Source organism: Micromesistius poutassou (genome assembly GCF_964030765.1).
Source record: "Micromesistius poutassou genome assembly, chromosome: 4".
NCBI classification, from domain to species: domain Eukaryota; kingdom Metazoa; phylum Chordata; class Actinopteri; order Gadiformes; family Gadidae; genus Micromesistius; species Micromesistius poutassou.
Genome location: NC_140274.1, coordinates 12645442 through 12670779, shown reverse-complemented (window position 1 = coordinate 12670779; position 25338 = coordinate 12645442). Strand labels below are relative to the sequence as shown.

Genomic DNA, 25338 nt, shown 5'->3' with positions numbered 1-25338 from the left:
GCGCCTCCTCCTCCTCCTCCGTCTGTGTCCCTGAAACAAAAGCAGCATGCGTTGTGCTCAGAGCACTGAGCTCGTGAGGCGTTATACAGAGAGAGAGGTCGGAGGAGGTGGAATAACAGTGGAGGGAAAAAAGGACTCCAACATGCCCTGTAGGTTCCTATCATAGCATGAGTGCGAAGAGATGAGGCAGACAGGGCCATTCAATAAATAATGAATTAAAATGGAAGAAAGGAGGGCGGGAGGGAGACAGGGGGGGTTTGTCAACTCACCTTGGCACTGTAACCTTGATTTGAGTTGCATCGGGTGCCTCAAATCCCAAAATCCAGCCGAACCGAACCACATCACAGGAAATGAAGAAGGAAAAGAAAATCAACAATTGAATTTGTAAAGTGGACGAGGCACTGCCTTTAACTCAACAGTACTCCCACCAACCTCTTGGGTCGTTCAAACAGGGAATGCTGTGCGATGTTTGGCACACTTTCTTAACAAGACGCACACACACACACACACACACACACACACACATACACACACAAACACACCGTCTCGCTGTGGCCTTACTCTATGAAGACGGAATGATGTGTTTTTCAAGGAGGTTTTCTGATATGCTCCTTCAAAACAGCTATTTATACAACTAAAAGCTACAGATTATGTGTAGCGGCTATCTCATATGTCTGCTTTGTTTTATTAAATTTCAAATTAACGGGAAAGGGGAGAGAATCGCAGTCTTGTAGCGGGAGGGTGGAGGAGGGCGTGGTCTGCGTTGGGGGTTCGGAGGGGGGATATCTGCAGACTTGAAAGGTGCCAACAGAGACGTATATCCGCTGACATTAAATCAATTACAGCGGGAGCTAGAGGCTGGATCAGGCGTGAGAAAAATACAAATCTGAACATGGCTGGAATGTGAGGGACCCCTGGATTGTGCGGCAGTATGTTTCTGCCACGTTGATGACACATGCTGCCAAGACACTCTCTGTGAGTGGCTGTCTCCGGCCATCCAGGCTGGCTTGCAGGCTGCCTTAGACCAGTCCCACAGCCCCAGACCAGGCCTCTCATGTGGGGGGTCAAACAGGCTCCTGGGAAGGGCTGACATGGACTGAAGGCTGGTGGAAATGGCGAGAGAACATCGGCTAGCTGGGACACTGCATGGCCTCTGAGCCTCATGCCTCCCTTAACATGTTTGCACCCGTACACACTGAGTCACACACACTGGCACACACACACACACACACACACACATACACGCATATACAGACTAATGTATAGATGCGTACATACACCCAAATGTAACAATTTTGTACACAAGACACACAGATGCTTATACACACATACATAACTTCACAGAGACATGCACACTCACACACACACACACACACAAACACACTCTTTCCCTTGATAATTTATTAAACTGACAAAACCAAAATGGAGCAGTGTTCTGTCAAGCTGTCATGTTTTCTGAAGATGAAGAGTTCAATATATTCTGACTTTATGTTCTCATTTATTTCCCTGATGTTTTCTTACTAATGGCAGTACATCAAGTGAAGCAGGGCATGGACATGGGTGTTTTAATGTGCATGTGCCAGTGTTGCTGCACAAACATGAACGTGGCATCAATCAGAAATAGCAGGGTCCGAGGCTGGGGAATGATTTATATATGAATGCTAATGAAATATTGCAACTAAATTAATGTGATTTTGTTTGCGACATTATTTTCTCTGATGGGACATGATTTTATACAACAGAGCTACTCAATTTCCTGGTCTGTAATAGGATAAGTCATTGCCCTTGAGGCAAACAAAACACGTTGTAGGGAATCAAATGCATGACGTTTAAGGGATAACTTCACAAGGTTTGACGATTTGGCAATTATTCCTCATACCTTTTTATTGCAAAACGTCCTTTCCTCGTCCTTTTTCTTTTACTGTCCAGGGTCTTGGATTGTTCCCTTGCGAGCGTACGACTGGGTGCCTCTCTAAAAGTATTTGTGTCTGAGACAGCTACCGACTTCATAAGTGCCTGACGTGGGAGACAGATGAAGAGTATCGAGTCGTTTTAAGCAACTTATCATCACTCGTTTTTTATCATCACCCGAGACTCATCTTGAAAGTTAGCAAATGAGAATGAAAAGGGAACAGAATCAAAGTCAAGTCTGGTTCAGTGAAGTGGGAGACAAGTGCCACTTGTTAACCTGCTTTCTCTTCGATGTTTGTGTGTGCGTGTGTGCGTGCGTGCGTGTGCGAGCGTGTCTGTGTGTGTTTGAGTCTCTGCCGCTTGGTGTTACAATCCCCCTCCGATGCACAGCATCTGCTGCTGCCAGTTCATCCTCACACCTTCCCTTCTCTTCCATCCGCCCTTTAAAAACCCCACCGCTCCCACCTACCTGCCGCCTCCACCATCACCATCACCTCCCACCAGTCAGCTGCGAACCCTCTTCCTCTTAATGGAGTTCTCCGCGCACCTCTTTTCCGCTCGGACTGGCCGTGTGTCCCGGAGGGAGCGGCTAAGGCGCTGCTGGCTAATAATGGCCGCGTGGCGGTGAGAGAGCTGAGCAGACACGCGTGTGAGGCTGACGTAAAAGTGTGGCATGTCAGACGGCGTTGTCAGACATGACCCCGTTCATAACTGCTCCGAGAAAAGGGGCACAGGTAAACCATCGTCTAAAGTGTTCTGTGCTAAGGAAACCCAGAGGCCCAGATGGTGCCGTTGCTGATGGCTGACTGTCTTTAAGACCCCCACCTCCTCCGCACACACACACGCACACACCTCCTGCACACACACCTCCCCCACACACACCTCCCCCACACACATCACCCGATGTTGCATTAGCACCTCTGATGCAACCTCTTAGCTTCATGTCGTTGCCCAGACTGGGGGTGTGGGGAGTGGGAGACAGAGGGGTGCTAAGGGTGAGAGGTGACTGAGCAAGTGGAAATGGGCTTCTGGTGTTTTTTGGGGGGACGTTTGTGGTTGTGTGTCTGATTGAGTGTTAAAGGTGTGCTTTTGTGACGTTCCGTTTGCATTTATAAAGTATTAAGATGAACAAATGCATGTTACGTGGGTGAGTCTGACCCCACCGTGTTCTCCTTCTGCTTTCAGGGTCAGAGGGCATGTTTTCCCAGCAGCCCCAGGATCTGGTGGTGGTGGCGGGCCAGCCGGTGACCCTGCCCTGCTCCATCCCCGGTTACCATGGCGTTGTCCTCTGGATCAAGGACGGCCTCGCCCTGGGCGTGGGCCGGGACCTTTCGGGTAGGAAGTCCTTTGCATCGTTTTGTTAACTCATATCCGCTTGTCCTGGTGCATGTCATTTGTTTTTCATCTTTCCCTCCCACAACTCTTGTTCTCTTTTAATGACTTACCAGACATCTCCTCCTGTAAGGGAGATAAAAGTTTCACCCCACGTGACTTTCTGTCACAGGCGAGTGACTCGCGACTGTCAGAGCCCAGACACATTGAGAGTGTGTCACACAGCGGACATCCTGTAATATTAACAATCATAATAATCCCCGTGCATCAGGTGGCACGAAATGTTACACATTTAATGAGTGGCGGAGCACGAACATATCAAATTCATATTGCAGGGGAGGATGATAAAACGATGTGTGAATAGAGCCGCAATGAGGCAACCCGGGCTTGTTGTTCTCACCCAGCTCATCTGTGCTAAACCCGGGCTGCGCGCCGGTCTCTATTTTGACACCACGGCTAAAACTAATGATATAATAATGTGTGTTGGGTGAGAGAAGCAGAGAAATCCAGGTTTAATGTCGAATCAATAGTGCCATCTGTCCCCCACCAGTGCTTTAAGCTGGCAAACGGCTTTTTGAAGAGAACCTCACCTTGTTTAATCACAGCGCTTTGTATAATTGGGTAAATTGTTTAATTTGAAACTCGATTTTACTACTCTCGTTTTGTAGCCTGTTGTTCAGCCACTTTAGGCCTCATGAATATTCATGAACACATCACTCATGTAAAACTAAAATAGCACGGCTGTAACAAATTAGTAGATCTCGAGAAAGGTGTGGATTAATGTTTCCAAAAAAGCATCACACTGTTTTTAATTCAACTGAAGGACTTTTAAAAAATAAACATGGGGGGCTTTTAGCATTTTAGCTAGAGAGACCTATCTGATTGTTGTCAAATGCCTTTCCTCCAAGACCACAGAGGAAATCCATATCCTTGTCGAGGAGGAGTTGCGATTCGAGGCACGACCACACTTAGATTCAACCAGGATCGGCCTTACACATAAAAGTCTCTTATGATTGGTAACGATTAAATATGTAGTCCACGGAAGATTGGGAACCGGCTGCCCCCCCTTGACCTTCAGAAACTCTTCTCGTATGCTTTCCGTGTCACAAGACAGCGGTGGATGATTAAACCACAGTGGATGAGACTTGTTCCCCGAAAGGAAGAAAGACAAGCGGTTTGCAGTAAACACACGTCCGCCAACCATTTAAGTTGAGATTTTGCAGTAGTAGGGAAGGGAAGGTAAAATACTGACACGGGAAGAGGCAGGCAAAACCAGAGAGGTGGAGAAACAGCAATATGAGAGGGAGAGGTGGGAGAGAGAGATAGAGCGGGAAAAAGACAGAGTTCTGTTTTCACAGAGAGCGGAATAGATTTCACACGGAGAGAAATTGATTATGCATATTGCGAAAGCCGAGAACCGTTTAATTTTTGGGTAGCATAATCATTTTTCCCTCCTATTATTATATAAAAAAAAGAGAGTGATGGATAGAGCAACACAGAGCAAGAGAGCGAGACTGGAAATAGAGAAGATGGAGGTCAGTGAGGTGGCGTAATGGCGTAGTTTAACACTCCTACATAGGAGGCCCTGAGTGGGCAGAGGATATCGAGATAGGCTTAACCCTAGAAAACATTTCTCTCTGTGTTCACCTTCATACGCCCAGCAAGAAATTACGATAACAAAAGACCTTTCCTCGCGCGCACTTGCAACAGGAGACGGGCCTGTCAAACAAGAGAAACAGTAGGGCTTAGACGGCGGCTGATACTTTGGTTTATCAACCGCAAGAAAAAAGTCCCACACAGCTGTGCTTTTTATCACCGCTACCCACCGATGAGCTGGCGTGGTTGTCAGCGGAAGCAGAGGGACGGTGTGAGTGCGTGGTGCTGGGGACACACAGTGAGGGAAAGCAAAGTGGCAGCTGTATACATAAAACACGCTCATTTCCATAATACAGGTCTGCTCCTCGCTTTTCAGGAGAAAAGGGGAGGGTGGAGGGGACACACGGAGGGAGGCACAGCGATGCCCCACGCCGCAGGACCTGTGCTTCCATTCACAGGAGCGGTGATTAAAACCCAGAGAACTCGCGCAACACAATTCAATGCAGGACAACACAAGAGGCAGTGATTCCTCCCGGCACCTCCCCCCCTATCAATTTGTTCTCATTTGCACTATTCTACTACTCTACCTTAAAGTGAAAGTGAAAGCAGGCCCCTAATGCGGAGACAAACATACTGATGGGGGAGTCGGGAATAGGGGTTTTATTCATGCTGTCATTGCAGGCCATACAGCCAACTAACTCCCGGGACGAGTCAACCAGAGGGAGCTGGGGAGATGGGAATGTACACACAAACCCACATACACACGTGCACATACACACACATGCACACAAAAGCATGCATGTGCACATACACACACATGCCCTTGCAGTTACACGTCCTAGCATGCATTTGTCGCCCTCAGCTTGTCCTCTGTCAACAGACTGAACGTTACAGGTCACCTGTCCCCAGAGCTAGCTTGCCTAATTCTATCACCTGTTGGTGACACTGTGTCAAACACACTCATACTGACTGCCATGAATCAGCTGTCACTGCTTCTTGTGTCTTTGTGTACCCACTTTCTCACACACACACACACACACACACACACACACACACACACACACACACACACACACACACACATGCACAGACGCAGGTACACAGAGCTTGTATAGCGGTTCACGCGGGGGTACACACACGCACACACATACACACGTACACACACACATACAGGTGCACATGCACACAGGTACATGCACACAAGTGCACACACATACACACACACACACACACACACACAAACTCAGACACTTACACACACATACCTGCACACTTGTTTAGATGCATACACATATCCGTGTGAGCATGTGCCATTGATCGTGCCTAGGGCCAAATCCATTTCAGTGGTGATGGATTCATTACGTCTTAATGAGCCTATTTTACATTGTTTGCGCTGCGTATTATAGTCGCTGGAATGCGTTGAGATCAATGGGAGGTTATAGATGCACATTCATGCTCAAAGGTAATCAGTCTTCAGTCCCCAGTTTGTTTCCAATTTGAATAAATAATACAAAAATCAAACCTTTAAATTAAACTAGTGTTATGTGAGGTTAACGTAATAACTTTTGACATGTTAGATTTTCTCTATGTGCTCTCAGAGCAATTTAATATCGACCAGTGTGATGTCACTGTTCATCGGACTGGGTTGTGTGGTAGGTTATCACTTTGCTGTTTTTTCACAGAAAACAGGAATCAGGCTTTCTGTAGCATTAGTAGAGCTAACAGTCATTAAACCTGATAACCCTCAAAAGGCTACGATGCATTCAATCTGAACAAAGAGTAAGACGTGGACGCACATACAATGCTTATTCTGGTGACATTGCGCACAGAATCGCAGGTTGTACGATCGAGGCATTATATTGAGAAAGAAAAAGCCCCCTGATCATTACTTTAATTTTCCCTCCATGTGCTTCCCTGTTATGAATAGGCTTTTAGAGCGATGATCAGGTCTACTTAACCATCGCCGCCTTCTATTACAATAGCAGCCCCCCCTCACATATGATCCATGGACATTACCACGAGCCGTGCTGTAAGAGCTTTTATCAAAATGAGCAGTACTTATTTTAGCGAAAGGCACCCTGCTAATGTGACCGTCATCGTGGCCCATAACTGTTTGCCGGCCGCTTACTTTATGTCTCTTTATCCCAATCTTTTTCATCTTTGTATTAAGACCTTCTTTCGTCCTTTGTCCTCCCATCAAATAGACCCTTAAGAATAAAGCCGGCTAAATGTGGGACAATGAAATTCAGACAGGGGTTTAATCGGCTGTAACTCATCCCACCAGCATAAAACGCGGCCCACTTCATGCTCTATTAAAGGGAATGGGATTCAATGAAGCAACTGGCAGTAATTGGACTTTAGCACATGATGGTTTTGGCCAATCTACGAACTCCAGGACTTACGAGCATCAGAGGGCCCAGCCAGTCTATTATGTTCCCTTTAGCTGCAAAACCCTATAACCTGCCTTTCAAAAGCGCCATAGTGAAATACAGAAGTGTTTGGGAATTTCCGAGGCAAGTGTGAGACATGGCCGGGCCCTCTGTGGAAAATCAATACTTTACCTCCCGACATTTGTTGGCAGTAATCCCTCAGCTGTGGAATGATGGACTTTCAGGCAGGAAGAGCAGAGTGGGAGCGTCTCACCCGGCGCCACGGCCTTCTTTTTGATAAAAACCAGCAAGCTGACTGCAGCAGGTTTTCTTTTGTTACGTGGTAAATTCCTCCAATCCGTTTTAAGTGCCTTTCATTGTGGATCGGTTGCCTAAACACCCTCAGGAGGATGAGGAAACCTTCTTTATTTTTTGGTTTCGTTTTTTTTCGGTTATCAACATAAAATACTTGCCTCATTCCGTTTCATATCTTCAGCACCGCAAAACGAGTACAAGCAGAATGTAAAGTGATACCCCATGAAGCTCCAATATCAAACAAGTTTTTCTCTTCCCCGCTAGGCTGTTTCTTTTTGTTCCCTGTTGGAGGGTTGCACTTAACAAAAACCCATCCTGACGCACATTTGGTTACCATTTGGAGTTATTTCTTTAACACCATCAGACCTGACTTGAGTAAAATGGGCAGATGTGGCGGATACTGCTCTGCATTCCTCGCCATTATTAAACTATAACTCATTCTGGAGAGCAGGGCTCAAACATCGCTCTCTCCAGCAGAACTGTTTGCCTTTGTAATAAAAGCACATTTCTCCTGGAGCACTGCGCTCCACAGTCGCTCATTTGCATTGCCATGAGTGATATAAAAACAGACTTTGATTTGTATTATGTTTGCCTCGCTATATTAAAATGGTACATGTGCAACATCACACGTGCATTGTGCAAGCCAGGGAGAAGCCATCCACCAGCTGCAGCCCCACCACCCACACCACCACACACATCTGTTTTATAAATGTTACCAATAACATGTGGTTATTGGTCATCGTAGATGCCTCTATTGAATATGTTGTGCATAAACAATACACAACTTTTAGAAGCACATCTGTGATTTCGTCTTCAGATGGGTTGGCACTGAAAGTGTGTGTGTGTGTGTGTGTGTGTGTGTGTGTGTGTGTGTGTGTGTGTGTTGCAGGCTACCCCCGCTACACTGTGATTGGAGACCACAGTACAGGAGAGCATCACCTGCGTATCCAGCGTGTGGAGTTGATGGACGACGCTATATTCGAGTGCCAGGCCATCCAGGCCGCCATGAGGTCCCGCCCCGCAAGGCTCACCGTGCTGGGTGAGTGTTGGCTCAATGTGCACACACACACACACACATACACACACACGCACACACGCACACACACATGCAGGCACACGCATGCACATATGTACACACACAAGCACACACATACATACACACGCACGCATGCACGCACACACACGTGCAGGCACACACATGCACACGCATGCACATATGTACACACACAAGCACACACATACATACACACACACACACACACACACAACCACACGTGCAGGCACACACATGCACATGTGTACACATATAAGCACACACGTATACAAATGCACACACACACACACACGTATGCAGCTACAAACATGCACAAGCATGCAAATTTGTACACACGCAAGGACCCCCGCACACACCCACACATTTGTACACACACACACACACAAATATGGTCATACACTCACAGATGCATGCACAGACAAATACACACACACACACACACGCACGCTCACATAGCTACAGCACACATCCACACGGTTCGCACATAAGCATGTTTACGAGGGAAACAATACTAATACATTTAAGAGGGGGGTTCATGCACAACCAATTTCACCATGCAATACAATCAATACAATCTCCAAATGATAATGAACAACACAACTAATGGCATATTTTCCCCATTCACGACATTAGAGAGTAATTGTATTAAAATAGGATTTTACTTTTCGGCGGCGAGCGTGAAGCATCGCTAAACGTTATTAGACCGCTTACACGCCCGACTTTAATTTCCTTTTCTGTGCCACAAAGCCTCCATTTTCATTAGGCAGCCTGAAAGGTTACCAGTTGTTAATGAAACTCTATTGGGTTATCGTTCAGCTTTGCCAGTTCCCCCGTATTGGGGGCCATTATTATAAACCGGCCCACTCTTGTCTGGATCTGTCCTCAGAGCTGCTCCCTGTGTCCGTCCATGTGTCTGTCCTTGGGAGGGGGGGGGGGGGGGATCAGGCCAAAGAGCAGGCCAGAGAAGCCGAGAGAATAACAAGGGGAAAAAGAAATGGGAGTTGGAAATCATAGGAATAGATGAAGTATGGGGGGGCTCGGTCTGTATTTTACAAGCCAGTGACCCACCGTTATTGATCCAGGGTTAATGAAAAGCGAAAACGAACCATTTCTTCTTGAGAAGGAGGGGGGAGACATATTAGCAACGCGTGTCTCTTCATATGCTGAAACCTCTCATGAGCGGCTACGTGTTAATAATTAGGAGTATTGGTCAAATTGTTTTGCCGTCTTGCTTAATTTATTTTAAGACAAGATAGGCTGTGAACAAGTGTCCCTGTTCACAGCTACTCGGTCCAAGAACAGGGAGAGGGGGGAGACTAATTAAGGACGCACATCCACACACTTTATTCACCCACCGTAGATCCGCTTGGATTCATTGATGTAAATTGTTGTTGCTGAGCAACTGTCAACACCTTTCACACATTTGACAAAACTTTTGACAGTGTAACAGCCCCCTTCTCCCTTCGGCGGAGACGGCTTTAAGTGTTTGCTGTGTTGACGCTCTTTCGAATCTTCCAAAATACCACTCTGCTACTTCACCACTGTAGGAACTGAAGGGGCAAACCAGGGTCGACTCACTGTGTTCTCCGTCATCCAAACTCCCATTCAGATAGTCACAGTTTGATCTGCATTGAATATATTTGTTCTCTTTTTGAAGAGGCATTGGTCGATAAAAGGCAGATCAAGGCCAGAGAAAGAAATGAACCATCAACATGAAAATGAAAAGGCTGTAAGAAATGTGTTCTCATAACTCTGTGTTTATGTTTGGCAGTGTGAAAGTTTTTCAGCCTGAACCCTGTAGAATACATTAGGTAAATCCCCTGGCTGGCAGGGCCAATCCCTGATACATTGAATGAGCCCTAGGCTGACACGCATGTAGTAAAATAAATATATGTACAGTCTCTGTCATTGCATAGCCTACTCCCGGCTGTCAGTTATAGCTGCCAGTAGTGACAAACTGCATCTATCGGCTTGGAAGGAATGCGGTGGTGCAGCCCTCACCTCACACACTCACACAAACACACACACACACACACACACACACACACACACACACACACACATTCAACCATACCCAAACTCACCCCCCCACCACTACACAACAACAAAAAAACACAACAACACAAAAAGCTACACACATGCCCCTCACCTCACTTTTTTTTTTATTTTACCTGACAGCTAAAATAAACATCAAACCATAGCCCTCATAACTCAACATTAACAGCGACTCTTCTCTCTGTGTTATGGCACGTTACTTTTTACTCGCCCACGCTAGCGGCACAAAGCAACACTTAATAAAATGCCACCCCAACTACAATAACAAGGGTACCAAATTGAATTATTGTGCTTTAATACACATGTTAATCCTACACAAAACCAATAGTATATTCTCCACTCTACTTTATTTTGCCTTCAAAAGGTATGATTTAAAACGTCAAAACCGACCAGGTAATCCATACTTGTTTATTTGAAAACTTTGTAATTTGTGTGGTGTCATCGATGCGTGTCAATAGTATGAAGAAGAAGAAAATAAAAAATGCTAAAATAGAGGTTAATTAAAAAAACACCTTCACCTTCACCAAAAGAAACCTTTCACAAATAAATCTTGTAAGGATAAACAGCCAAGGTCTCTTGTCTGAAAGCAGGGATGATTTGTACGGGAGGCTTACCCCTGATTGCCAAAGGAGAGTCAAGGTCTTTTGAATTAGTAATGAAGGTGGAGAACGGAGGGGGTTTCTGGTCCCCCAAAAAGACCCCCGAGGCTAATTATATGTGCCCTACGGCTAGCTGGCAGGGCTCCGAGCTTTGGCTGTAATGTGCCTACTTTGGTTAGGTGGTGCAGGGAGCAGATGAGATCAACTGTGACCCAGGGACTTTTTGATGAAGGTATTTATTACATTGTTCCCAGGAACTTATTGAACTCTCCTCGCCGAGAGAAATGAAAATATGCATATCGCACTCGTAAGAGTGAGACTCTATCGACTGGATGGTGATTTACCTACCTGTCACTCACCTGGCAGCTCATCCGGCGTCTTAACACCTTAACACTACGTGTGCTCTCCATTATGACAAAATCAGTGCGTCATAGTTACTGATGGGACACCAAGTGAGCCGTGTAAGTGTGAACGCTGTGTTTTCTGGTTCACGCGTTAAAATTTCAGTCAAAGTGTTAAAAGTTGAAGTAATTCAAAAGTGCACAAGGTGCCACGTTACCATGACAATAGTTAGTCTACTTAGAAATAACGGATGAGTAGTTTTCTACTAGCAGCGCAACCCCTTTGTGGCTCTTGGTTTCATGTTATGAGTCATGTTCAGTTGGAGCTATGATGGAAACATTGCTCCCCTTTTCGGCATTGCATATCAATAAACATCTACAATATTTACTAGCATGAAATATCTCACAGCATACATTGGACGTGTTAAAATGAAATATATTTAGCCTTACCTGAATCAAAGATATTTCGCTATGGATGATGGCTTTTCTGCTGGCAGTGGAACATGATGTGCAGATACTGTTGGACTGATTTAGCTCGGTTGAGTTTGTAATAGCTTGTGGGCTGGAGACCCCACTGTTTGCCCTACATCAAAATGCACCTTGTCGCTGGATTTACTTGACTCGAATAAATAAGCACAAGTCTAGGTATTGCGGGGATAAAACCTTGAAGATTATGCAGGGGATTTGTCCTATGGACCTAAACGCAACTTACAGAGGATTCCGACAGGGTGAAATCAAGTTGCTATCTTTGCCATTGGATTAAGATGTCCTGTGCAAGGTTTCGGTTGTATTCATTTGAATTTCTGCAAAAAAGTTTTAGATGTACCATTGTGAAGCGTAAAGGCAACACATAATCCTTCCTTCGAGTTCACCCATCCATATGTTTTTGTTGTTTTATTCCATCATAAAATCTTCCCATACACATTTAATTGGCTTCTTCCAACTCTTCAAATGTATTTCTCTCGCTGTTCTCCCTTTTTTACTCTTACTTCTCTTTCTCTTCTGCATCTTCCAAGTCCTATGACGGCATGGCATGGATCAAAGATTTTTCCAAGACTCCATTTATCTGTTCACAATGAACAAAGAAGCTGCCTGTAACATTTGTATGTGGCTTATCTGTTCTTAACAAAAAAACTAAATTGGATCTTATAGAGTGTGGAAAGATAAGGCCTTCTAATCTCTATTCAATGTGGGTGGAAATGTGGCAGTAACATTTGTAGTATTTGCCTTTTTGCCATTTCAGCTGTCCTGCTCACTATAAGCCTAATATCTGTGAGGCTGAGAGCAGAAGCATCATTATGCTCGACCGATTGCATCTGCAGTTTTTCAGTTTTTACAAAGCAAGAATAATGTTCAGCTTAATAGATCATGAACATTAACTCTGTTTTACCTCTTTATTCACTTCAGTTGTACTAAAATAAAACTATTTTAAATAATAATACTAAGAGTTTTCAATGTTATGGTCCTTTTTGTTCATATACAGTACATTGTTGTTTAAAAGTAGCATGACAGCAGCGTAGCAGTAGCAGTAATGTCATCACAACCTCTTCCACCGCTACCAGAGTCCCACCTGTTCCCTCCATTATCTTCACATTTCCAACAGCTCTGCCGTTTCTTTACTCTTAACCTTCTGCCGATTTATCTTAAGGGGTTTGCTCTTCAGCATTCATCCCTACTCCCCACACACCATTTCATCGACGGTCTACTGCATAATTTGGCAGTCCAATCACAGATCTCCAATACCAAAACCAAGCAGGTCATAAAGGGTGTATAAGTTATTTATAAATAAAAGTTATTTAAAATCAACCAGGCATCAAACGGATCTGTGTGGAAAGAAGAATACTCCTCAGTATTACACTATATTCGTATGCAGACACGCACTGTCGTCGCATCCTGCGGCTCTCCAAACAGGTGTACAGTGACAGTGCTGGAAGCGATTTGTGCAGTGAGCCAGCGCTTGTCTTTGGGACCCGCCTACACTGGCTGTGATCTCTCCTGAGGATCTCTCCCCCCCCCGATCGATCTATCACAAACACTGCGAGCTGTCACCACGGGCGTGATGGGCGGGCGGCAGCCGTAGCGTTTCTTTGAGGAAAAAATGTGACGGGCGAATTAGGAAGCCTCGTTGTTGCTCTGGACGTATCAGCTGAAGCACGCCAGCTCCACAGCGAACGCGCCGCACTGCCAGACGCTCGTCATCGCACGCACAGCCAATGTTTTGCTTTTTCCGACACTATAACGTTCATTTGCCGCCAAAAACGCCTTTCCTAGCTTACGCACGCTTCCACACTGCCAGGGTATGCAGAAATCTCTTCCCGTCCCCAATGTCGTCGTTTCCAGTTCATTTTGACCCGTAGTAAGTCAGTTCCATCAGCGAGGCCATTCGTTACGCGACCCTAAAAAACTGGACCTAAAAGAACCTAAAAGACCGGAGCCAGGATGGCTCCTGCCATCAAGTTCCCGTAAGACCAATTTAAGGCAGAGAGAGAGAGAGAGAGAGAGGGGGCAGGCTGGGGAATTGAATTGTCTCGGGGGAGGACAGAGCCGAAGAGCAGCTTTTATAACCTTTACCCAGACCCCTATTCCTGGAAACCGACAGACTTACTGGCCTTGCGCTGTTGTGTTAATTACACATCAATACGCCTTGCTCCCGTTTATGGATCTCTTTGATTATACACTAAAAATAAATGATCTCACTGAAATCCAATCAGTCTGACTTCACAGTTTCCCCTCGCGGAGGCGTGGGCCGGGAACGGCGTTAATGGTCACTACATGTGGTTGTGTGCAGTGACACCACTGTAGTAGCAGGAGGAAGAACGTGAAATAAGCCCCATTGTCTCATACGGGATGAGGTGATGCGATTCAATTAAATTATATTGGTGGGTTAATGAAACAGTGGCCTCACCTACTGTATCTGAGGCAATGAAGTACTGTGGGTGCTGGAACACAGCCCAAGGTTTGGTTATAACAGTGTGAGATATATCGTTGGTACAGCACTACTGTTTGGCAATTACTTATTGCCAAACATATATGATTTTTATGTGATTTATCAATCATCATGTCAATGTACGATTGTTTTGTGTTCCATATGCTTGAAACTCCATTCAATAACACGCAAGTTTAAGCAAGCACTCTGATTGGTCAATTCCCATTCTCAAGCGTGTTCAAATGCCTGGTGAAAGAACGGACAAAAAGATTGTGCCTAATTACAGAAAGTATCGCTACGCTAACTAGCCGAAACTACTTTCATGAGCCTAGTTTCCATAACAATGTTCAACTGACCAAGAGTCGGCTATCGTTACTATAGAACTATTTTCTGATGGAGATGAACTCGGGCAGAAAGCTTGAATTTGAGGGCAAATTAACCCACAATATGAAAATATTTTACAATATTGTTGATAATGAAGATGGTTTGTGTTATTGAATCGCAATCTTACACTCGATGGCGTTGAATGTCATTATTGGTACGCGAAGCACAGCCGTAGTCAACAAAGTCCTGGCAAAGTCCTGTGCTTCAAGTCCATTTTGTGTAAGATTGCTTAACTCCATCCAGTGTTGCCACATTTAGAATCCTTACAAATAAATTGACAATTCTCCCATTAATTCCTCCATTTGTTATGTCTGCTAATCCAAAATGACTTGACATCTGTAAGGAAAATAGCAATAAACCCCCCCTAAAGGCTCTTTAATCAAATAATGAATGATTCATTTTGATCTGTAACACCATCTTTAAAGCTGTCATGCATCCGTTGCCAAACGTTAAGTGAATATTTGTAGAATTAGTCGAACAGGTTTCAATCTGCCCGTGTGAGTGGTGCTGGCGTTTCAGCCACACACATAATAATTAAACAAGAGCAATCAATCCAAACAGCTAACCCAACTAGTTCTGCCAAATCTGATGTGTGTCTGCGGCAAAGTGTTAATTTGATGCACTTTAGAAAGCAAAAGAGACAGCATGAGTGTCAAAAAGTCCCATAGTGTAGGTTTAAACAAAGAACTATCTCAACGCCTAAGCCAGCTTTAAATCGCAGCTGTCTAGAATGCATATAGGGTGGGAAAACTCAATCTTCAATCTCTTCGCCAGGAATGCAATTACTTTTTACGTCTAGACTGTCATTAGCAACTGAGATGTGTCAGTCTCAACTATAAACCTTGTGTCATACGACAGAGATGAAAAGATGAGGCTGCAGTGTTTATTTTGGAAAAATGTGTGGCCAAAATATTAAACATTTGTCCCTTTTTAATTTTTAACAAATATGACTCTTCGAGTTTGACTTAAAGAAGTTCAACACGTGGTTTATTAAGAGATGTAAGGTAAATGGACATGCACTCTGGAGGTGGTCCATGAAGCATCTTCCAGACCCAGGTAAAAATGCAGTCTTTATCGGGAGGGGTGGAATGGTTAAGAAGCCATGCCTATAGGGTCTGATTTACCCAGGTAAATCTTCCGTTTATATTGGTATGGGCAGAGGGGTAAAGTAAATAATACATTGATTTACATCATTCCAAACAAACTATCAATAGGTTCCTTTATAAAAATGTGCCATGTGAACATGTCCGCCTCACACATTATGTGATATGTTGATGTTCTTGTATGTCATGTCTGAGTTTGATTGTGTTCATGGATGCAAGGATGTCTCTGTGTATGTGTGCATACACAGAGACATGCCGGTTCAACACCAGTGAGCATAGTGCTGAACCGGCAATAGTGGGGGGAAAAGCGGACACGAAGTGTGACATAAAAAGTATGATGGGAATGAACAGAGCAGGATAAATAACGTCTATTGAATCACCCATCTCAGCAGTCCTTTCACAGGGAGCCAGGGGCCTTATCTGCATATTGCACAGTTCTATATTTAAGATCTGGAAAAGCCAAAACAATTGTCTTGACCTTGTTTCCAATTGCTGATACAGAATTACAAGGTGACCATATTCCCACCAAGATTCTGCTGCACTTGCAGAGATCAGCAAACTCTCTTTTGTGTGATCTAGGAGTGCTGACCTCCAATTCCTCTGCCTTCCTCCCACCCCGTTGCATTTTAATGAGGACCAGATGAAAGGGTGTTGGAGTAAGGGACCAGAATAAATGCTACATTTGAAAATCAAACACTATGCCCCTAACGTCTAAAATTGGAAGCAATGAGTCTTGAAAATAAATAGTGTTTGGTTTGCACTTGGTGCAATTCGAGTTAAACTAATATGGGCATGAGAACAAAAATTCTAATGTTTATTCACTGATATGAATAAAATGTATTTGTATTCACTGTCATTTCAGTGGTTAGGAAAAATGAGGCATCAATATAATAGCTGGTATTGGTAGCAAGAGCAGAATAAAGTCATGTTTTATGGTCCCTCTTTGGCCTACACTCATAAGATAGCCCACTGTAGACCATTTACTTCTTGTAAATAGAATCAGTCATTAATTGTAAGTAACCTAGAAATAGTTTTACAGGTTATTTTAAAGTTACCCGATATATTTTGTGCCAGCATGACATTCTGTTAAAAATAGGCATGAAACTGCTGATCTGATGAGAGTTGGGGAAATAGTATTCAGATAATTAATGGATACGGTTAGGTTAGAACATCTTCAGCTGGTTATGATAAATTATGGATTAAGAATTTGTGCAGTGGGGTAATTTGATTGGATTTGAAATTGCTTGATTTTCTGGCAACACTTTCTGTGGATTATAAACAATCTTGACAATTTTAATTAAAACATGTCGGGAATGAAGAACTTCAACATCAAGTGAAAATCCATATTCTCTTTACTTGTGCAACTCCAACATTGAATGCACCATATGGCTCTTATATATGTCAAGTATGCTTTTTATATGCAGTAATTTAATGTACAATATGTGCACGCAGGTTAGTTCAAGTTTCCAAGCTCACTAAGTTAAAATGTTTGGTCCGTAATAAGTTCTGAATCAAAAATTCACTTCAGTGAGAATAAAGAAAGTTGTTATTGAAAAGGAGTAATTCAACTTAGTGAAGTTTTCTTTTCATATCTATATGCACATATAGTATTACAATGCCAAAAGGACTTAAATCTATTTAGTTTTTCTCTGAAAAAGGGTTAGGTAATTTAATGTTGGCTATATGTTATATAATATGAAGGTTACCTAATTAATTCCTTCCTAATTATCTCCATATGATATTTTTCTTGAAACCAATTAATGGTAACTGGTTGTTAATTAATCTCTCTCTCTTTCTCTCTCTCTCGCTCTCTCTCTCTCTCTCTCTCTCTCTCTCTCTCTCTCTCTCTCGCTCCAGTGGCCCCTGAGGATCCAGTGATCAGTGGGGGTCCGGTGGTGAGCCTCAGAGCCGGTGATCCCCTCAACTTGACCTGCCACGCCGACAACGCCAAGCCGGCCGCCTCCATCATCTGGATCCGGAACGGGGAGGTCCTCAACGGGGCAATGTACTCCAAGGTAAGCATTGAGGTGTGTGTCAATTACTTTACTTCAAGTTAACTTTCTTGTGTTGAGACACTGAGCTCGCCGCGTAATTCCATGACCATCCGTCATCCGGTCCGTGATTTCTTCATTGTGTTGCAAATGATCCTGCCATCTTCGGGGACATGTGGGCCAGCTGTGCCATGCTTTGATTATGCCGCGTGTCATGGTTAGCCATTTGACTCGACATCGCAGACGCCGCTAAGATCTGAGCGTGAATCCCCTTCAGATATGCTTACGGGATTTGCAAAAGATTTGGATCCTCCTCGCCACAAAAAAATCCCATCACACGAGACAAGCGGATGTTCCTTCAGATCATAGGTGACTGAACAATTCCCGAGCCTTCCCGGATTGTTTCCGGCTCCGCTCGCAACCACTGTCCCCTCCTCATCCTCATCATCATCATCGTCATCGTCATCGTACTTGTAACACAATCTGCCTTTAGCACACATCCTGAACTCTGATGAACTCTATTTATAGACACGACAATGCTAATAGCCCATTAAGAGTTTTCCTTTTTTCAAACCACTTTGAGCGGTACAGCTACAATGCGCCACGCGCACCCACTCCCTCGCCATCGACCACGGCGCGGTGGTCTCTTGACCCTCCCCCCCCGTAGCTTTCTTGAGTGGCATGTGCACTGGCGGCCTTCCCCCCCCCCCCCCCATCCCCCGTCAGTTAATCATGAAGTCATCACCGCCGTGTTCTATTTTCATTAAAGGACATGAAACCACCAGGCACTTTAGAGTACTAACACCTCCTCCTCCGCTATCACCCCCTCCAGTCCCCCCCGCCCCTCCCCCCGCAAGCCATCCACCCCTCCACCTCACTCTGTGCGCTTGTCTTATCCCATTATCGGCTCCTTTCGAAGAGCAGATAAATGCCATTGATTGGGCTGGGATGCGGCAGCATGCCCATCTGAATGAAGCGGTAGCCTGAGACGCCGCCTCACTAATGGTGGGTGGAGAGTGTTCTTCCTGCTTTCTGCTTCCTCTTCGAGATTGAGGAGCGATATTGAGGTGTTTTTTTTGTGCTGATACCGGGCTGATGGATGGCAAACACCTGCACAGAGCCTAAATATGTCTCCTTGCTTTTTCTCCCTCTCCCACTATCTTGATTGCCTACCATTAAAAGGCAATGGGCTCAATTAAAACGCGATGCTTCTCATTTCTCTGAAGTAGAAAGAGGTGGATGGTACATCAACAGCGGACAAAGGAAAGACATCTGCCCTGATGTTTTTTTGTTTTTTTTTCCCACAAAGAGCAGAAGATGACTACACAGCAGATGTCATCGAAGAGGGGCAGCGAGGGGTTCACTGGATTTGTCTCCAGATGAAGTCAATCTCATCGCCAATTGAGCTATTGTGAGATTAACTAGGTGGACAAAAAATGGATCTGTGTAAATTAACTACATCAAACTAGATGCATGCTTATATCATAAACAGACAGTGTTGGGAACATTACTTAAAAAAAGTAATTAGTTATAGTTACTCACTACTTGTTCCAAAAAGTAACTGAGTTAGTTTAAAATAAAATAACGGCGTTACCTAACGCTGTTCTTTTAAACTGCGTTATTCCAAACACTGTAAACACATATATCAATATGAAATTCTTTGTAACTTACTTTAGTAAATCTTGTTATACCAACTGCGATGCATTCCGATAGTTAGCATGAACCGACAGATTTGAACTAGACAAAAAAAAAGTACATTGTTTCCCTCCACCCTCCATTGCTAAATTGTATTTAAATTATACATCTCACCATTCAACATTCACTCATTAAAACGCTTCCACTTTACAGTTACTTTTCCTCCATAGAATCCCATTACTTTCACCTGTCTTCCATCTTGGTGAGTTTTTTTGTATAATTAGGAGCAATTTACTTTTAATAGCGCAAAAAGTGAAGTGGTGTATGGAAAGATTCCCTTCGAATAAAGCAACTTTATTTTCGGCATGCACATGTATTTCAGTCCCGTACGTGTGGAAGCTAGATTTAGATAGGCAGTGGTTAGTCAAACTCCATTCATATCACAGCTAATAGCCAGCATCACACCTCCTTCATAATATCATGTCAGCACTGTTGGTGTTTTTTGGTTAAATTAAAGATGGCAATGTGTACAAAAGAAAGGTGAATGAACAGAAAAGATTTCCTTGTTTTCTTCATTCAGACAGAAAACATTTGAAGCCAACCTTCACTTTATTTTTCTTAGATTGCGTTCCTCCCGTCGCCATTCACCCCCCCGTCTTACGTGCAAAGAGGCAGTCTGCGCATGCTTCAGGCAGAGATATGAAAAATTATCAATTTACAATGTTGTGCAGCGTTGCATTTCATGCAGAAGCCAACTATTCCCCTCTTCTAAGATTAATGACTTCAGACAGGTTTAGGGCGACGGGGGAAACAATTCTGATTGCTTCAGAAAGGATATTACATTGACACATCACACATCTGACAGCTAATGCCTTCTGCTTTAGAGGTGAGCACCAAGGCTTCAGCGGCACAGCCATAAATCTCTGGTGTCTTGGTCCTTTACATAAAAAGAAAGAAATGGACTCACAGAACTCAAATCCTTCAATTCCCTGATATTGTTGATATGTAGGGCTCCATAGAGGGGGGAATACAACTTTGAGATAGTTTATTCCGCTATGGCTGTTTATTCATTTTTCTGATACGTCTCTCACCTGAGAGCCGCCGTAAGCTTAAAACATGAAGGTATATCAAGACTGCTGCCAATTCAATGTCAGGTCTTTTGACGCTTTAATGGTTTAACACAAAAATAATTATTTAATCAGAAGCATTCTCCTGTTATTCATTTTCTTTATTTAAAGGTCCCCTATTTTACCACCAAGTGTGATGTTGATTTGCCATTCCAAGATCTCCCAATCCCCCTCTAGTGACGTCACACATGGAAGTGTCCACCCAGATTTTTGATTAGATTAGATTTTTGATCAAGCTACCATCCTACCCAGTGGACTGAACCACAGAGATGGCTGATCTATCCATCATACATCTATCTGGGTGGACACTCCCGCCTGTGAACTCATTCGAGGGTAGAAACGGCTTGTAATGGCTAATCAACATCACACTTGGTGGTAAAATAGTGGTCCTTTGACTCAAACTTCTCTTTCATGTTTTGCTCTCCTAAATGAAACCAGACCAGGCCAAACTAAATCAGCCTGATTAAACTGCAATTTCACAACCTAATGCGATTTTAAAGCCATGCCCCCCCCCCCCCCCCTGAAGGTTAATTTGAATGTTAGTGGCGAACGCTCTCCTGACCTTAATTTTCATCTGGGTTGGTGTGCAGACGTTGCTGCGGGACGGCAGGAGGGAGAGCACGGTGAGCACCCTGTACCTGTCCCCCACCAACATGGAGACGGGCCAGCAGATCATCTGCAAGGCCTCCAACAAGGCCGTGCCCAACGGCAAGGAGACCAGCGTCACCATTGACATCCAACGTAAGAATGCACACACACACACGCACACACACACACACACACACACAGATACACACAAACACACGGATACACACACACACACACACACACACAGATACACACAGATACACACAAACACACACAAACACACACATACACACATACACGCACATGCACACACACACATTCTTTTACTTTGTACTCCATTCCTCTTTGGCGGCTGCCCATGTTGGATTCCACGGGGCATCACTGAGCTCCTAGGCTCCTGGCTCTATTAACATACTAGTACGTATTGAAACATGCATTTACCTCTCAGAGGCTACTCCCCTCTGATGATGATGTGGGTCCAGGTTGTAAAGGTGTTTGACCAACACATATATGCCGAGTCCCTCTGCAAACATATTTCCGAGTTTCACTTGAAGCCCCGGACGGCCGTTTATAATTGGTTTCCATTTTCGTTTCATTGTGGGTGGGTCAGAAAGCGCGGCCCCGGCTTTTGTGATAAAATATTGAAGGAGCTTGTCCATCTAAAATGAATGTGATTTTCTCTTTGGTCGGGCTCCCTCGCCGCCATGGCGCTATGCACATATTCCCCCACCCCTTTTATTTCCCCGCCTGTCCCATCAATCTTTGTGATGTGAGCATGCACAATTCTCCTTCAAAAAAGAGAATAAAAAAAGAAAGAAGAAAGGCAAAGTAAGCCCAGCGTGTAAAATACATTGAGCCTCAATTGTCAGGGAATCTTTTTTTGATCGAGAGCTGTTCCCCCATCCAAAAAAATAAAAAGGACGGCTTATGAACAATGGGGTTTTTTTTTTTGCATCACTCACAGCCCGCCTTCAACACCATTAAGTATGACTAATAAAGCTGAAAATGCTATTTAGAGAGCCATTATGTCTGGCGGCCCCGTTCTCTAGAGTAGGGGCCGTGTGAGGTGCCGGCGTAAAAGTGATGAACAGTTGTTGGTGTTTTTTGGAACCTTTGGCCGTTTGTCCCCATCGTGTTGCCGTGAGCGCAGTGAGAGGGTGGAATGTCAAATGACCGCACGTCTCGCGTTTGTAACGGCCTCTCTGCAAGGGGGGTCTCCGCCACCGCCTCGCCATCGCCATCCTCACCCCGGTCCTCGAACCATGGTCCTACCCCACATCTGGAAAGAAATAAATAAACGACAAAAAGAAGGAGGGCTTGTGGGTAACTCCATTATTGCCACGTTAAAACGAGCGTGTTATACAATTAGAATGATTAAAAACATTTATTGTAGTCGTACGCAACACATCAGCGTGAGTAACGGGCGCAATTGTGAACGTGCAAGTGCTTTTCCATCTGCCGTTCAACCGATTTTAGTGCTCCACCCCCCCCCCCTCCCCCCCTCCCCCCCCCTCATTCAACCCTCTCCAGTCCTCCCACTCCCCTCCTCCCACAGGTAGGGTGAATCCCAGTTCCCAGCAGAGCCCTTTCGCTCTGTGTTTAAAAAACACCTCCTCATTAGAGCGCTGCAGACACAGAGCCGTGCTGTAATGGAGCCATGCTGTAATTGAACTTTGATTCAGGTCAATTGAAAAACCTCCCAATTCTGACTCATTTGATTAGCGGTGCACTAGCCTCAGCCGATGCGACGTGAAGCACACAAAATGGCCACGCGGCTCACTTCATCAACAATATGCGCGGATACAAAAACAAATAACACAAACACTCAGATAACCCCCCTGGGATCGGTTATGTCTCAATCAGAACTGTGGTTACACCTTCGCCCTGGATATTTGTTTCAACAACAGAGAGGCCTATTGCTCTACTCATGGCCATTAAAACAGGGGCTGAGTAATGTTACAGCCAAGATAGCCATAATCGCTGCTTAGTGCGAGAGAACTCCCAGAACACTATACCGGAACTTAGGAGCAGGTGTGTGAGTGTGTGCAAGTGTGTGTGTGTGTGTGTGGTCGTGTGGGTAGGTACTGTTTTACTGTGTGTGGGCTTCAGTGCATGTCATTTCAATATGCTAGTGTAAATGGTTGAAGTAATTATCCAAATGAGTTTTGCCGGTGGAGTTCATTGTGATGGGTGATGGACTTTCACCGATCCATCCCCCCAGATGTAATCAACGGTTCAACTGACAGCCGAGACCTGGAATACTGTGTGTGTGTATGTGTGTGTGTGTCTGTGTGTGTGTGTGTGTGTGTGTGTGTGTGTGTGTGTGTGTGTGTGTGTGTGTGCATGCGTGCGTGCGTGCGTGTGTGCGTTTGTTTGAGCGTGTGTATGTGTGTTATGTGTGTTATGTGTGTGTTTAGTCTGAGTGCGTAGGCTGTTTATTGTTGTTAAAACAAAAAGCGATATTCCAGTCAATAAGTGATCGACTGCATTTTCACAGTGGAGGTCAGACATGGAGGTACCCCTCTATTTCTGACACCAACAGCCCCAAACAGAGGCTCTGGCGCTGGGCTAGCAGCTCATCCACGGGGGGTGGAGAGCCACCCTGCCATGGGGCATGATGAGGGTTATATTCATGAGATGCAGCTGTTACCAGCGGAGCAGTACTCGTGGCATACTGAAGCGTTTGGGCCTGTCGTCGCATGACAAGCGATGCAGCTCACACGCCTGGTGGGACTTATGCATGCCGTGCTCACATGTCTGCATAAAGGATGACTCATGAGTCTGCACCAAGTTGAACACCTTTTAGGGATATAGCGTGTGCAGCCATGCTGTCGTTTTAACACAGAGAAGCTGTGCAGAGGAAATGTGTGTTTTCTGTCCACATGACCCGCCTGCCCGCCATAACTGCTCTTGTTAGCGTATATTTTGTACAACGTGTACATTGTAGCTATTTGTCATGGAGAGAAATGTAGCAGGCAAGATTCTGAAGGGCAGTGAATTGTGGAGAAGGGCAAAGGTCAATGTGACATCATGTCTCTACCGATATACAGAAAGAAAGAATTCCTAGCTCAGCTCTTGATCTATAGTAGCACATGCTGTTGCAGTAGGAAGAGAGTGCAGAGGACAGCATATCTTATACTGGGCTAGTAGGCCTCAACAGACATATTTGCTTTCCCTTATTGTATTCATGTCTACATAAATGTATTGTAATTGTAGATCTCGTCAGTACTGACCCAGTCCGGGTGTTGCTTTATCACATTCACAAGGAAGCCAAAAGTATTAATTGATCAGATTTTTTACGTTGAATGCACATAATTGGGCGTGCATGGGCGGCATTTAGCCCAGGAGGTCGAGCGGGTTGGCTGGTAACCAGAAGGTTGCTAGTTTGATGCCTAGCTTAGTGTCGAGGTGTTCCTGAGCAAGATACCCGACCCTTACTGATCCCGACGAGCTGGCTGTCACCTTGCGTGGCTGATACCGCCGTCGGTGTGTGAGCATTATTGTAAAGCGCTTTGTGTGGCCACTAGATATGTGCAGTCCATTTACTATTTACATAAAAAGTGCCTCTTCTAGAAAGAAGATGGAAGGTCTGTACCTGATTTGGTTTTGCATGTGTTAACAATGTATCCCACACTCCTGATAGTCATCTGGTTCTATATTGTACTGTGCTCAAAACTGGAATTATAAATCAATATCACCATACATGGTTTATTAAATTAAGTAACATTTTAAAAACCATTAAATTAAGTGATAAGAATTATGTAAATATTTTGCTAGATTTGAATTACCTCAAGTAATGCAATAGCCAAGCCCTGACCTTACCTGACCGTGGAAAACCCACCATGTTTTGTGTGGACTCGGCTGGATTATGTTTTGGTCCATAATTACCAGAATATACTATAAATGATGATTATTTTTTCCCAATCCAAGTTTTCAAAATTACGATTTGGGTTTAGTGCGATAGAGGCAGCGGCGAGGAGCAAACTAATTAAAATGTTAACTAATGCCCGCT

At 44.5% G+C, this 25338-nt stretch overlaps 1 protein-coding gene across 1 annotated transcript in view; it reads left to right on the top strand.

Moving 5' to 3' along the window:
• kirrel3b (kirre like nephrin family adhesion molecule 3b) overlaps positions 1–25338 on the top strand; it is a 158157-nt gene that overhangs the window by 104438 nt on the left and 28381 nt on the right. The window contains exons 2-5 of the mRNA XM_084466713.1: positions 3097–3246; positions 8413–8562; positions 17843–18000; positions 21329–21479. Coding sequence (XP_084322839.1) covers positions 3108–3246; positions 8413–8562; positions 17843–18000; positions 21329–21479 — 598 coding nt within the window. The 5' untranslated portion in view covers positions 3097–3107. The remainder of the gene's footprint in view (positions 1–3096; positions 3247–8412; positions 8563–17842; positions 18001–21328; positions 21480–25338) is intronic.